General features: G+C 39.1%; 1 protein-coding gene across 2 annotated transcripts; it reads left to right on the forward strand.

Moving 5' to 3' along the window:
* The first annotated feature begins 2,292 nt into the window (after positions 1 to 2,292).
* napba (N-ethylmaleimide-sensitive factor attachment protein, beta a) lies at positions 2,293 to 13,402 on the forward strand. 2 transcript variants are annotated; one of them, XM_039621477.1, is made up of 10 exons: positions 2,293 to 2,390; positions 5,674 to 5,753; positions 6,306 to 6,422; positions 8,637 to 8,683; positions 8,811 to 8,888; positions 8,992 to 9,047; positions 10,953 to 11,037; positions 11,280 to 11,384; positions 11,543 to 11,611; positions 12,284 to 13,402. In XM_039621477.1, the coding sequence occupies exons 1-10, from the start codon at positions 2,293 to 2,295 to the stop codon at positions 12,434 to 12,436; spliced, it is 888 nt and encodes a 295-aa protein (XP_039477411.1). In that variant the 3' UTR covers positions 12,437 to 13,402. The 2 variants fall into 2 exon arrangements, with proteins under 2 accessions (XP_039477411.1, XP_039477412.1); XM_039621478.1 differs by lacking the exons at positions 2,293 to 2,390; positions 5,674 to 5,753; positions 8,637 to 8,683 and having other exon boundaries at positions 6,315 to 6,422.
* Positions 13,403 to 14,480: the final 1,078 nt, after the last annotated feature.

Consider the following 14,480-nt stretch of genomic DNA (forward strand, 5'->3'; position numbering starts at 1 on the left):
ATGTATACAGCCTATTTAAAATCTAAAACTTAAAACTGTCCGTAGCCTGCTGTTGTTACCACTGTCCTGTTTGTAATGGATACTAACTAGCTAACTGACTGAATGCCCATTAACCTTATAACTCCTGTTGTATGTGTGTACAGAGAGACAGTTCATAATGGATATAAGGAAATTTTTTCAAAAAAAGGAGGTAAAAGTGTAAAATCAAATGATCCGTCAATAAAGGATTATGTTGGATCAGTGTTTCAATATTTATATCTTTTATTAGATGTTCATGTTGTTTGGTTATTTGCCTTTTGGTTGAAAGTACACTGAGAGAGGACTTTTTGTTAGTGATCTTAATAGTATTTTTTTTCATATTAATGTAATTTTTTCATCTAATTGAATACAATCTATTTGTGTATGATTGTCAGTCCAAAGAGGGAGAGAGGAAAGAGGGAACATGAGGAGAAAGATCAGGAAGAACCAGGTAAGAAAACAGACAGGGAACAGTGACAGGCAAAACAGAAACTGTTAAACTGACAAAGAGAAAAAACCTGATTTTACTCACACAATCTGGAAGTTGTGTCCTCCCTATATTAAAGCTGCTATACAGAATCTGCAAAACAAACTGGGTTGAAACATTTTTGACCCTCTTTAACAACATTCCAACATAACATTATCATTGCTTGGGGAGATTAAAATTAATGATATATTTTTATGTGGTTCAGCCACAACTCTACTAAAACCTCAGCCAGTAATAGGTAGGCCAACTCTTGGACCGTCCAGTTGTCTGTATGACTGCAATACGTGCACCACATTTGCACACTGAATCAGAAAGTGCCAAACGGTGCCCTGGTGGAGTGAGGAGCTGTAACAAGAAGCAGAGTGCTCTGTTTATATTCTAAAAATGTTTTAAGCTGGCTTGTTTCAAAGATTCTGTACTGCAGCTTTAAATGTTTTCCAAAAGCACACATACACTTATCAGTGTTTCTCAAACTTTTTACAGTGTGTACCACCTGAGAAAATGTCAAGCTCTCCCAAGTACCACTATGAATGTATGAAACTCATAAATCTTACAACACAAAATTAGTATTATTAAATTAGTAAAATTAGTATCTGCAGTAAAGATTTTTTCATACATGGTATACATTCTACCACAGGCAAAGGTGCCTCCATTTCTATATTTTTTTTTTTTTTTAAATATTTTGTAATAATTTATTTGTAATAACGTATTCTGTTTTGGGAGTATTTTTTTATGTATCTGTATTATATTATACATACTCATTAAAAGTGAATCTCTGTCCAAAAAATGCGCTCAGTTTACTTTTTACTCACTATGAGCATCATTCATTATTCTCCCCCAGTAATTAAGGTTAGGATATGTATTTTTTTTATTCCAATCCATTCTTCTTTTGCAGCATTTAAATAACCTTTATCAGATTTGATGGTTTTGTTACAGCCTTTTAAAAAAGTGTTTTGTTTTTCTTTCACAAATGTGGGGATTAAATTGTGTTAAAATGTACAAAACAGTGATGTCATGTTTTGTGACGAGGACCCAGGCACAGAGAGACTTGATGAATTTAAGAATCTTATGATTTAATAAAGAAATTTACAGACTTGCACAGAGATGGTAAAATTATGATGACTGATAACAGAGACAAAGACAACAGACGACGAGGACAGGGAGGAACAGGGGTTTAAATGCACCAAGGAGACAGTCATAGAGAACTCGGGACAACTGGAGACATTTAAGGATGCAGGGACTGACTGAGACAGGGAAGAAGTCTCATCGTGACGTGTAAAGTTTATTTTGCCTGGCTGGGCAGCTTTCTGGGTGCTCAGCACCCCCAAAGCTCTGATCCTAGAATCGCCCCTGAGTACAAGGTACAATGCTGGCATAAAGAAATAAGAGGTTAGAGGTAGATAAACACCTTCAGGAATTACTTGATTAACTCTAATAATTAAATTCCTCAACAGGTGCTATCCATGCTCATCAAAGGTGTTGGGCACTATTCGATTACTAAAGGTCAACCCACACTTCTCCTAACTTTTTAGTTTTTAGTTTTAAGTTTTGTTTCAACCTTGTACGAGTTAGTTGCACTTCCGCTTCCTTGCAGCAGATGGTGCCATTGACTCGCAACTAACGCTTCACTTTCGACGTCGAAGAAGAGCTGCCGCCTCTCAGCAACCAGCAGAGACATCTCTCTCCTCTCTCCTCTCCTCTGCTCAGCTCTCCTCCTCTCCATCCACTGCGGAACATCGGCCTGTTTTCCTCCCGTCCCTCCTCCAGCGGCAGACACCCAGCTCGTCATGGACAACTCCGGGAAAGAGAAGGAGGCCATGCAGCTGATGGCTGAAGCTGACAAGAAGGTCAAAGCGTCCGGATCCTTCCTCGGAGGGATGTTCGGGTAAAGGATGCTCTCATTTTCTGCCTCTGTTTACCAGCTCGTCGTGGTGGTGGTGGTGGTGGGGAGGGGGCTCTCTGCACACAGGGCCCATCTTCTCCACGGACAGACCGCTTTATTATGTCTATATTAGGCCTGTGATATACAAATAACGCGCCTGACGCCCAGGAGCGAGCGGCACATGAGCCTGCATTGCACGCTTTTGTATTTTATCATCACCCTTTAATTTATTCCTTATAAATCCCACCAGGTGCGCCTAACTTTCACTATGACATTGTGTTCTTTTTTAGCGTTTATACATGAATCATGGAGTCGGCTTCATGCCAGAAACACTGGCTAGCACCGCAGATTGTGCATCTTGGCAAATGTAAATGTGGCACATCTCTGGATGGTGCTGATGCTGATGATGCTGGAAGTGAGCGACTTTGGATGGAGCGTGAGGCCGAGGCAAAGATGCAGGGAGGCGGGGAGAGCAGCGCAGGCAGGCCGGTGGTGCTGCGGTGTTTGCGGGGGATGGTTTTCTTTTTGGTTTTTTATTTGCTTCGTGCGTGCGTGTGTGTGTGTGTGTGTGTGTGTGTGTGTGAGTTAGCTTTTTTCATGCGTGTGGGAGGGGCGGATGTTTAGCCATCATTTTTGATATGATGTAACCATTGATAACAAACAGCCTGTTTGCTTGAAGCAACTTATTAACTGAGGGCTCTTTGTGTAATAAAGACAAAAAGAAAAACATGTATTCTGTGCAAAGCAGGTCTCTCCAAATTCAAACTGACCCAATAGCCTCTAAGAGTAGTCTCTCTAAATCTGACTGTTTACTATCTGAATCTGATAAATTTGGGTCAGATGATTGCAGCCAGCGTCAACTCAAACAGACATGTAAAATGTTAGTATAAGGAAACACTGTGAACATTTGCATTTACCCTAATTATCTTTAAGGTTTAGATGCTAAAATCAACTAATCTGCATGTCCTAAGTGTCTGTTAGAGTCATGTTTTATAAAGTTATGCATAAAGTGTATTATAAAGTGATTTTTAGGAATATGTTGTTATTTAAGAAATAAGAAAAGAAAAATAAATGCAGGCTAATATAACTAACACAAACTGGTAACTTAAAAGAGAAATCATCTGAGTTGTTTTGAACAGGGTCCCTGAAAAACCTTTCTTACTACACAAAAGACAGATAATAATTTTTTTTTCAATTAATGGACTACTCTTAATAACATGGGTCTTTAGGAATTTATTATTTATGATCAGCCATTTTTTTAAGGAACATCTAATTAACTAAAACCAAACATAAGATTAAGCAAGGAATATAAACCTAGAAGCTATTAAAATAGTTCACACAGAACAATAAGTGAGCTGGCCAACAAAGCAGAACTGGTTATTATTAAATAACCATGAAAGAATAAGGAGGAGGAGCCACGATCAGACACTAAATCCCATATGGTCTTTTATGGTAAATTTTTATGGTTAATCCCAGAGTACCAAGTCTAGCATACAGTATCAGAAAATACAGTTATATTATAGGTCCTAGAGATAGATAGATAGATAGATAGATAGATAGATAGATAGATAGATAGATAGATAGATAGATAGATAGATAGATAGATAGATAGATAGGGATTGTGACACAGTTTTAATAATTTTCCTCTACAACAATTGTGTCCACACCTCTTTCGACTATTAACTGAGCCAAATCATCCTGATAATGCATAAAGGCAAATATTTTGAAGCATTATCCAAATTAACTTTAACTTTATTGACCACTACGACAATAAAACTGCATGTCAGAGATCAAATTTTTCTAACCTCTCCCAAAATAAGGTTTTAAAATGTGTGTTTTTTCTGGCACCATCTTTACTGTTAAAAAAGTTTCCCATAGTTTCTGCTTCAGGATACTTTGAGTGTCAGGTACCTTTCTCAATCAGTGTCTCTGATTGAGTTTGATTTGTCATGTTGTAACAGTTAAACCCATCAGTCCTTTTTGAACCTAATAGTTTTTGAGCCTTTACAATGAAGAAACCATATAAAAATATGAGCAATTTCTAGATAGTTAATGCACTAACACTTCAGACACATCCAGATTGCTTCATTTCAAATTCATTTTGGTAATGTACAGTGACAAAATGTCAAAAATTACATTGCTGACAAAAAACTGAGGACTTGCTAAGCTAAACTAACACAGAGCTACTTATTTGGTGTCCTAAAATTGAGAACTAGGTCACTTAATAAGCTATACCATGATTATTTGATGAGTTTCTGGCCTGCGTTGAAAGATGAGACGAGTTAAGCTGTGGCTGTTTTGTGACCGGAGGTAGGTTGTAGATTTGTGATGCCATATCATATCATACATCTAATTAGTGTTGATGTATAATTTAAAAGCTGCATTCATTTTCCTACAGAAAGGTGCAGATGTTGTTGCTGAACAAAACACCTGCATTCTTTCATGAATTAGAGCTACGTGCCTTTTATTTGAAATCTTTTATGAAAGATTTTCTTGTAGACTCTTGTATAAATATTGAGGGAAGTAGCAAAGCCATGAAATGTCAAATGCTGAACAAATCCACAGTTTTTATCTATCATTGAGCTTGAGAAGGATCCTTGTTGGGTTTTAGCTTTGTCTGTTTGTTGTGGTTTGCACGCCAAGAACACCGTGCAATATCGCTTTCATTTTTGCTCCCTAACACTGTTTTACACATTTGTTTTTGCATTTTTTTTACAGAAAATAAATCATTGAGTTGTTTTTTTAAGATAAAAATTTTGCAAAATATACGTCTTTTATCCATTTCTAATCAGCAAATCAGCAGCCTACCTCTCTCGTTTTTATGGCTGCTTGGTTTATTGTCCTCCTTTTTTTTCTAGATGCAAACCAGTTCTCTGTCCTGTGGAGTGTGACGTAAACACTTTGTGATCTAGTTCAGGCTTCATGTAGTAAACCAGAAAGAAATATGATGCACAGATGAGCATGGTTATCAAACAGGAAAGAAAAATATAATTTGAGTTGTGCAGCAAGTATCTGTGTGCACAGCAATAAAATATACAAGAGAAAATTGATTTGATTTGCGACTTGAGAGCGTGTCAGCTGGGGGGGTTTCTGTCCTCTCAACAGTTATGTCCTTAAACTGGAAGAGCTGAAGTAATAACTTGTAGTGTTGAAATAAATTTACATTAAAAAATAACATTTATTTCAGGTTCAAAAATGAGGTTGATGAAATTAGACAAAAAAAGAAAAAGAAATGATGAATTTTGTTTGGCTTTCTTTTTATGTACATCCTTGCTGTGTGTTTTAGGGGGAACCATAAGGTGGAGGACGCCTGCGAAATGTACGCCAGAGCAGCCAACATGTTTAAGATGGCAAAGAACTGGAGTGGTGGGTGACACACACACACTATCTACACACACACAAACACACTATCTACACACAAGTATATGCGTCATATTCATTAGACAGTAAGAAAAAATGCTTTACACAAAAAAACATAAACTCCCACACAAACACCCACATGCAGACACGCTCATGTCTCTGAATGCTTTTACCCTCTGCATTTTAGTAGCATATGAATGATTCAACAGCCTGTAGAAAACATCATGTTACCACATACAGCAATGGGATCTTTAAACATGGACTGATCAGTGAGATTTTTATGTCTGCAGGAGCCACCCTGTGCTCTTGATATGCCAGATGTGCCAATAATAGCTCACGTTGTGCAGAATTTAGCTGTTTGGATGTGTGTTTTGATGCAGCCTGATGTGTGTCCGTCCACACAGTCAGTTGTGAGCGTGGTCGTGCAATGCAGCAGGAGTAAAAAAAATGAAACCTGAGGAGCTTCGGGGTGACCGAACACTCACAGCATTCTTGTTGGTTGAAGTTTTTCTCACTCAAGATGTGACTGTGTTTGTGTGTGTGTGTGTGTGTGTGTAGCTGCTGGGAATGCGTTCTGTCAGGCCGCTCGGCTCCACATGCAGCTTCAGAACAAACTGGATTCTGCCACCAGCTTCGTCGATGCAGGAAACGCCTACAAGAAGGCCGACCCACAGGGTGAGCGCTGCTGTCACACAGACACACACATCTGGCTGAGTGACCACTACAAACTTACATTTAGGCCATGCATGATGTCTCTTTTGCACCACAGTGTAATGATTTACACATTTGCCTAATAACAGGAAGACGGTTGGTTGCTGAGACACAGGTCTGTTTGGGGCTGTGTGGGGAAGGTCCTCCGGTGTAAAAATCTGCTTAATCAAAACATGCATCTAAAGCTGTCTTGTATTAAAATAGTTTTAAAGAACATCCCATGTTGTTCTTCCTTTCGCTGACATAAAACATGACTTTTGTTATGTAAGAACAACATCGTGGTGCACCGATGTTTGGCTAGAAGCTACTTGGTTGATACGCAGATAATTGCCTTGATTTTAATCAGACCAAACTCACTCCTGTGAGATGAGTCGAGTGAGATCCAGTTTTAATAGGTGCTGTTGTTGTTCAGGAGATAAAACCATCCATTTATGTCAGCCTGGAGATAAAGTCAGTGTGTTGTTGTTTTTTTGTTCAAGGACTCTTATCATTTGCCTCCTGATGCTTACTCTGTTATCTGGCTTTATTCAGATTTCTGTACTTTAAACCTGTCGCTTTAACAAGTGGAGAAGGGAGGAGCAACAGAAAAGGCACTAGAATTAAACTGACCATCTAAACTGTCCCACTCTAGCCACAATTCTACCCAAATTTGCCAATTTTCTTGGATTTCGTCACCCTTTATTCACAAAGTGCAACGTAAAGTAAAATGTTTAATGAGAAGTATCCAAATGTGCCTCAAGGTGCTTTATGTTTGTGAGGTAAAGACCCTACAGTAATACAGAGAAAACCCTAACAATCAGATGAGCAAATGAGCAAACACTTGGTGACAGTGGGGAGGAAAAACTCACTTTTAGAGGGAAGAAAGTTCCAGTAGAACCAGGCTTAGGCAGAGGGGACTGAATACGGGTGTGTCAGAACTTTAATCTTCGTTCTTTATGCTGGTTTTCTTAAGCTGGTTGTAGGATATGTGGTAATCAGTCTTCATAGCATTTGTGCTGGAAACCAACATTTGATTAGATTATCAAAGCATTATATAAATGCTGGTGCTCTGTCGTTGTGGCCTGTGCAGAAGAAAACTTTCCACATCCCGTGGGTGAGTTTGGAGTTTTAAAGAGGGTTGTGCATCACTGTAATGGAAAGTAATTACAGTGACATTACAACAAGACATGCTTGTTTTTATAATCAGTGGAATCCATAATGGTAATTAGATTAAAACTGGATTAGCTGCATTGCCCTACCTGTTTACTGTCCTTCTTTATCCATTTTTTTCTTACTTGCTCTTGTTTGTGGGTTTACAAGTTTAAAGCTTGTCTAAATATTGGGTTTTTGTCCAAATTCTGCTGTTTAAACATAGCACAGGGTCCGTTCAAAACAGCCTGGTTCCATAAAGACAATCATTCAACACTTTTTAAAGTAGTAAAAAAAGATTTTAAAGAGTTTAAAGAAACAGGAAAAACAGGAGCTTCTGAACACTGTAGCAGACTGGGCTCAGCAATGGAACACAATGAGGCAGTATAATGTAATTTACCAACAGTGGATAAAATTTCTAGACAATTTAACCAAAAGAATAGTGTTTGCTGTGTTTAGGTAAAGAAAAATACATGTAAAAACTGGTTAAACAGTTATTATTTGACAGTGCTGTTTCATTTCTTTGCCTCTACGTAAGATCTTCAAAGCAGGAAAATCCTGTTCCTGGTGGTTGCTGCTTTCCATTCCCCCCAAAATACAGTAACAGTTTTAGCAAATTGCAACAGTTTTAACTGAGACATTAAAGACGTTAAAGCTGACCCCACACATGTGCTAAATGAATGTGCTGTGTTTACACTTCCTCGGTTTCCTCATAACAATTACAAAAAAGTGTAAAGCTACACGGTGAAAGGGGAAGCCTCTGCATCACTGCATTTCACCGACAGGTTCGGGCCCTGGGGTGGGATTGCTGGAAGATTAAAATGGGTCCCTGGTTTGCTCTAGGAAAATTAATATCTGGGTTGTGTTGTGACAGACTTCCTGCTTCCTGGTGATGAGCTTAATAAAATACAGCGGGTTATCAGGTTAGCAGTCACATAGGGAGGAAACTGAAATTGGAGATTATTAATTTGACTTCAGGGCTTCAGCACACTTTCCATTTTCTTTGTATTTATAAAAACCCTCCTTACCCTCTCGTCTGTCTCTTTCCAGAGGCTATCAACTGTTTAAATCAGGCCATTGACATCTACACTGACATGGTAAGACCTCTGCCAGCCATTAAATCTCACTCTCTGACAATGATCTCAGTCTTTCCTTTGATTAATGTCCTGTACTGCCTGTCTATCTATGTGTGTGTGTGTGTGTGTGTGTGTGTGTTGACTACAGGGTCGGTTTACCATTGCAGCCAAACATCACATCACTATAGCAGAGATTTATGAGTCAGAGCTGGTGGACATTGAGAAGGTAAAGTGGGGAGTAAAAGGACTTCCTTCCTTTCTTTGGGATGAAAAGATTTTGGATCTATGTGCGACGCTCTGAATGTCCTCGTCTGTGTGTGTGTTTTCAGGCCATTGCCCACTACGAGCAGGCAGCAGACTACTACAAGGGAGAAGAATCTAACAGGTAAATGAGCTGTTTGAAAATTATCAGTAAAGCTTAAAAGCTAAATAACTATATAGTACATACATAATGCTAAAACCGACATTTATTTATAGAGTCAGGTTTGTTTATTATTTTTGCAATCAAGCAGTGGGGCAATTTAAAAAACAGATATAAGAGCAAAACATTTACGATTATTGGATGTTGCTGAGCTGTGACTCTGATTGAAAATGGCCACTAGAGATTTGTCTCACATCTTTCAATCTTAGACACATTTTTCCTGAACTCAAGTCAATTTTAAACATATTTGAGAAACTAAACAATGCACAAAATATTTTTTTATTTTAAGTAAAATAAATTTGTGATTTAAAGCTGATGTGATCTACGGGATCACAGTAAATGATCGAGGGAGTACAGAGAAACAGCAGAAAGTCTCTGTGTGGGTATGATTACACAAACCTTCTGACTTGGTAGATCACAGTTACTGGAATTTTTGACATTATAATGGGTTAAAAACAACATATTACCATTTGCAGGTTGATAAATTAGAATATTAATAAAACCACCAGTTCTAATAAACAGTTATTTCTATTACTAAAAGTAGAAAGACCACTTTTTTCAGGTTACTCAAACGGACTCAGGCGCAGACCAGGAATCCTTTGCAAAGTAGTGATTTTATTTACAGTGAAACACCAACTGCAAATATGTACAACATGCAGGGGTTGGGAGGCAGGGGACCAGGGCTCCAGGGTCCGTGGGAAAGGGAAAGATCCACACACACGCCACACTCTTCGGAATTCCACTCCACTCTCTTCTGTAGGCACTCACGCTTCCAAGCACTTTGCCACTCAAACGCTCTCAGGTCCCTTGGGTTTACAGGGACGGGTCCAGGAAGATCTGTTCACACAGAGGACTCGGTTAGAGACTGACCAAGATAAATTCACAGATTCAGATCAGAAATTGCCGGGCAGACTAACGAAGATTACTCAACAATCCAGTGACAAGTAGCATAGAACCGCCATCTTAAATAGTGCTCAGGATTGCAGGAGATGAGCAGCAGGTGTTGTGATTGGAGACAGGTGCGTGGGCCAGAGGCAGGAGCCTGTGATGAGCTCTGCCCAGACAGAGGAGAGAGAGCAAAAGACAGAGATCATAAAACAACAAAAAAACATGTTGCCTAACACAGAGCAGGCCAGGGAGACACGGGGACCATGACAGTTTCTGTCTTCTCTACCCCTCTTTGTTGTCTCCTGGAGGTGCTCTCTCTTAAACTAACTGTGGATGTTAATGCTATCTTTATACATTTTTTTTTGCAAACCTATTGTGTTCAACTACTAAATTTACCCCATATTCATCAGCATACTTATGAAACTAGTATATCATTTTGTGAAAACTTGGAAGGAACCAACCAGACTATGATTACAGACAACTGAACAAAGGACAAAGGAAAACATAAGAGTTTACACAGAGGGTCAATCCGGAAGTGGGGTTGCTGATTTTATTGCTTATTTGGTATTTTTGTGTTATGGACTCTTATTTCTTTTGATTTGGGGAAAGTTGTGTTTCTTGGAGTTTGATGGATCACTCTTTAGTCTGATTAGTGAGAAAAAACTGAGAACCTGATCTGTAATTAAAATATAAGCAGTGGTTATAGCCCTTGTAGGGGAAAATGTATAACTATACATGTATAAATGTGACTGTGATATTGTTGACACTGGTGGAGTGTTTCATGCTAAAGGTGCCTCTCGTACAATATGATGAAGTGGTCATTGAGTGATGCTCACTCAGCCAAGCCTGATGGTCTTTACAGCTGGATAATATGCTTTGTATACAGCCTGTGGGTAAAAAACTGTCAGTCATCTGTAGGAAGATTCAGTATGAAAGAAACAGCAGATGTTAAAGTAAAATTTCTTGTTTGTGTCTTTTCAGCTCAGCTAACAAATGTCTTCTGAAGGTCGGACACTACAGCGCTCAGCTGGAACAGTACCAGAAAGCGATTGAAATCTATGAGCAGGTAACAACTGATTGTTTTACCCATTTTGCTTTTATAAATGCAATAATGTTCAGTTATTATTGTATTTGAAAAGAACCCTTTTTTATAATATTTCATCCCATTTCAAAATGTATTACTAATAGAAACAAAAGAGAGCATAAGTGACCAAAAATGTATCAAGTTAAAGAGAGTGTTTTTAAAAACTGGTCGTTTATGGCATTTGCCCACTTTGGTTAATGTTTGTGCCTCCATGTGTGTTTTAGGTTGCAATGAGCACCATGGACAATCCCCTACTCAAGTACAACGCAAAAGAGTATTTCTTTAAGGCATCGCTCTGTCATTTCATTGTGGATGAGCTCAATGCCAAGGTAACACAACAAACAACAACTATAGCCAGCCACTGAGTCCGCACAGACACATGCACACTGAATCTGATGTATTTGTGGGTCGGGTTTCATGCTTAATTGTTTATTTTAGCAGAAATCAGTTTACACGTACCCTTAACACTAACGCCTGTGTGTTTCAGTTGGCCATCGAGAAGTATGAAGAGATGTTTCCAGCCTTCTCAGACTCCAGAGAGCTCAAACTGTTAAAGGTAAATTACCTTTTCTTGTTTTTTTCAACGTAACTTTCTAAGTTTGCATAAATATTGTATTTATGCATTTATGCAAGGTTTTAATGGTTTATAAAATCTGTTACACTGAAACAATAATTTTATGAAAAATAAAGTAAAACTGTCTTTACAACAAGCAGACAATGATTTATGAAGGAAATTCCTGGAAAATGTAAATGTAATTTTTGTTTTTAACCTCTGCAAAGGTTTGGACTAAACTTTTCACCACCAGGGGGAGCTGTTTACTAGTGGATGCATTGAAATGTTTTCAAACGTTTGTTGATATTTAAGTTTGTATATTTTTGTAGCTCTCCATCTTTGACTTACGTGATTAAATAAAAATTGCACTGACTTAGTGCACCATCTTGTCGTTCAAACTGGCATTACACAAAGGTACAGCCCAGCCTTACCCCAACTTCAGTTGATATGTCTTCAGATATCGCACCTTTAGTTAAGTTTAGACACTGAAATCAAGCATGTAGATTTCTTACAATAGTATTTAATGTAAATAGTCATAATAACATTATGATGGGAAGCAAAGTCCACAGAATATGATCATTAAAAACACTGCTGCTACTAATCAGAGCTTAATTGTGCCATTTGTGTGTTTTTTCCCATGAACATTCGCCTATTCGCCACTCCTCTGTGCAACAGAAACTGCTAGAAGCCCACGAGGAGCAGAATAGCGAGGCGTTCACGGAGGCCGTGAAGGAGTTTGATTCTGTGTCTCGCCTGGACCAGTGGCTGACCACGATGTTGCTACGCATCAAGAAAACCATCCAGGGGGACGCTGGAGACCTGAAATAGACACAATTAGAAGAGGGGAGAGAGCAAAGGGGGGGAATAGGGGAAGGGGCCATTGAAGAGAGAAGGAAGATGAGAGTGGAGGGGATTAAATGATGGGACAAGAGACAGGCATGTATCTTAATGGATGTGTAAAAGTAGAATAAAGTAAAGGCAGAAAGATGAAAGAGGGTGGGAGGTGAAGGAGTTTACAGTTGTACATATCAGTCTGCATGTGACCTGCCCCCCCAATGAGCTAAGCATCACCTTTAAATCACCTTAAGATCACCCTGTGTCTCCCGGTCCTGCAGTATTGCTCTCGTAACACTGGACAGAATTGTACTTAAAAAGTAAGAGTGGAAAGAAAACGTGTGTGTGTGTGTGTGTGTGTGTGTGTGTGTGTGTGTGTGTGTGTGTGTGTGTGTGTGTGTGTGTGTGTGTGAAAGAGAAAGAGTGTGTGTCCACACCAGAAAGGTAAATGAAACTGTCTGATGGGAAAGTTTGCAGCTTAAATGAGATTTAAGGAAATATGTTATTAAAAAAAACAATATTGAGAAATATTATTTATGAGATTACTGATATTTATTGTCAATACTGAACATATGTATTGTTTATTATGGTGCTCAGTGTTATGATTTGTCTTACTATTTTAGGTATTAGCCCCTCAGCTCTCTCTCCTTCTCCTTTCTCCTTTACTTCTTCTCCTCCTCTGTCTCACTGTCCTCTCCGCATCCCCACACCCTGTCAAATCAGTGAAATCACCCATTGTGATTGGTTGGCTCTTTGTGTTCAGGCCAGTGGTGGTTCGGCACAGTAAGCCACCAGTGCTGACTCCTGTCACTGCCTTGTTTTGTGCATGTCTACTGTCATGTTGTTGTAAGTGTTCTCCGTGTTGTGCTAATGTGTGAAGAACATACATGTAGCCTCGTATCATTTGTGTGAAATCAGTAAATATGTACTTCAGAGACCGAGTTGAATAAAAACATCAGCGCTCCAAGTATCTGGGTGTTTATTTAGAATATGGAAACAGACCACAGGCCAGAAGACGAGAACACTGAGAAAGAAGAATATCTCATGAAAATAAATATAAATAAAGGAAAATAAATACACTACATTCACTTTAATAACATAACATAGGCACATTCCTAAATAGAACTTGTGTCTCCGTGGTAGGTATTGGTGCAGTTACAGATTTTGGAAGCTAGGATCTGAAATGGATTTTAGTCATAGGTGAGAGTGAGTCAATCAGGTTTCTCCCAAAGGTAGGTGGATACACCAAGATGAATTCTGCAACACAACACAGCTCAACAAGGAATGATGAGGAGATTCATATTTAGCTTTTGTGTTCAGAGAATATTTGTTTCATGTATATATGCAGAACAGGAAAAGGAACCGCCATAGAAGACCAAGCTTTTACACGTGATGTGCTGTTGACTGATAGAGGAAATGGCTGAAGCCAAGACATCCTACCAGTGGCTTGAAAAGGCCTGCTTAAAGGACAGCACAGAAATTCTGATCATGGCAGCAGAAGAAGAGGCCATAAGTACTGCATCCAAAGAGGCAGGAGTCTACCATACATGACAGGACCCAAGTTGCAGACTGTGCAAAGATGTCCTGCAGACTATCAAACACATATTGCCAGACTGTAAGATGCAAACTGAGACCGCATACACTGAGAGGCACAACCAAGTGGTGAGGAACATCTGTGCCACATACGGACTAAAAGTCCCCAAGTCCCTATGGGAGACACCACAAAGGTGACTGACAACAGCAGAGGTAAGGTCCTGTGGGACTTTGAGTTCCAGACAGCAAGCAGCTCTGTATTTATTCATCCACTCACCTAGTCAGCAGGACACTGCATCAGACCTTGTGTCTCAGCTGTACTCTGCTGACCATCCTGCACATTTCTTTTGATTGCCTGGTAACCTTTAATGACATAATGTCTCGACATATGCCTGTCTTGTCAGAATGACAGATGCCACCTGGTGTTGGTGTTTTAAAGTTAAAATGGTTAAATCCCTTCCTTAATAGTAGATCGTTATTTTTGGTTTAACATACCTGTCAAGTG

The sequence above is a fragment of the Oreochromis aureus genome, linkage group 13, assembly GCF_013358895.1.
Source record: "Oreochromis aureus strain Israel breed Guangdong linkage group 13, ZZ_aureus, whole genome shotgun sequence".
Classification (NCBI taxonomy): Eukaryota; Metazoa; Chordata; class Actinopteri; order Cichliformes; family Cichlidae; genus Oreochromis; species Oreochromis aureus.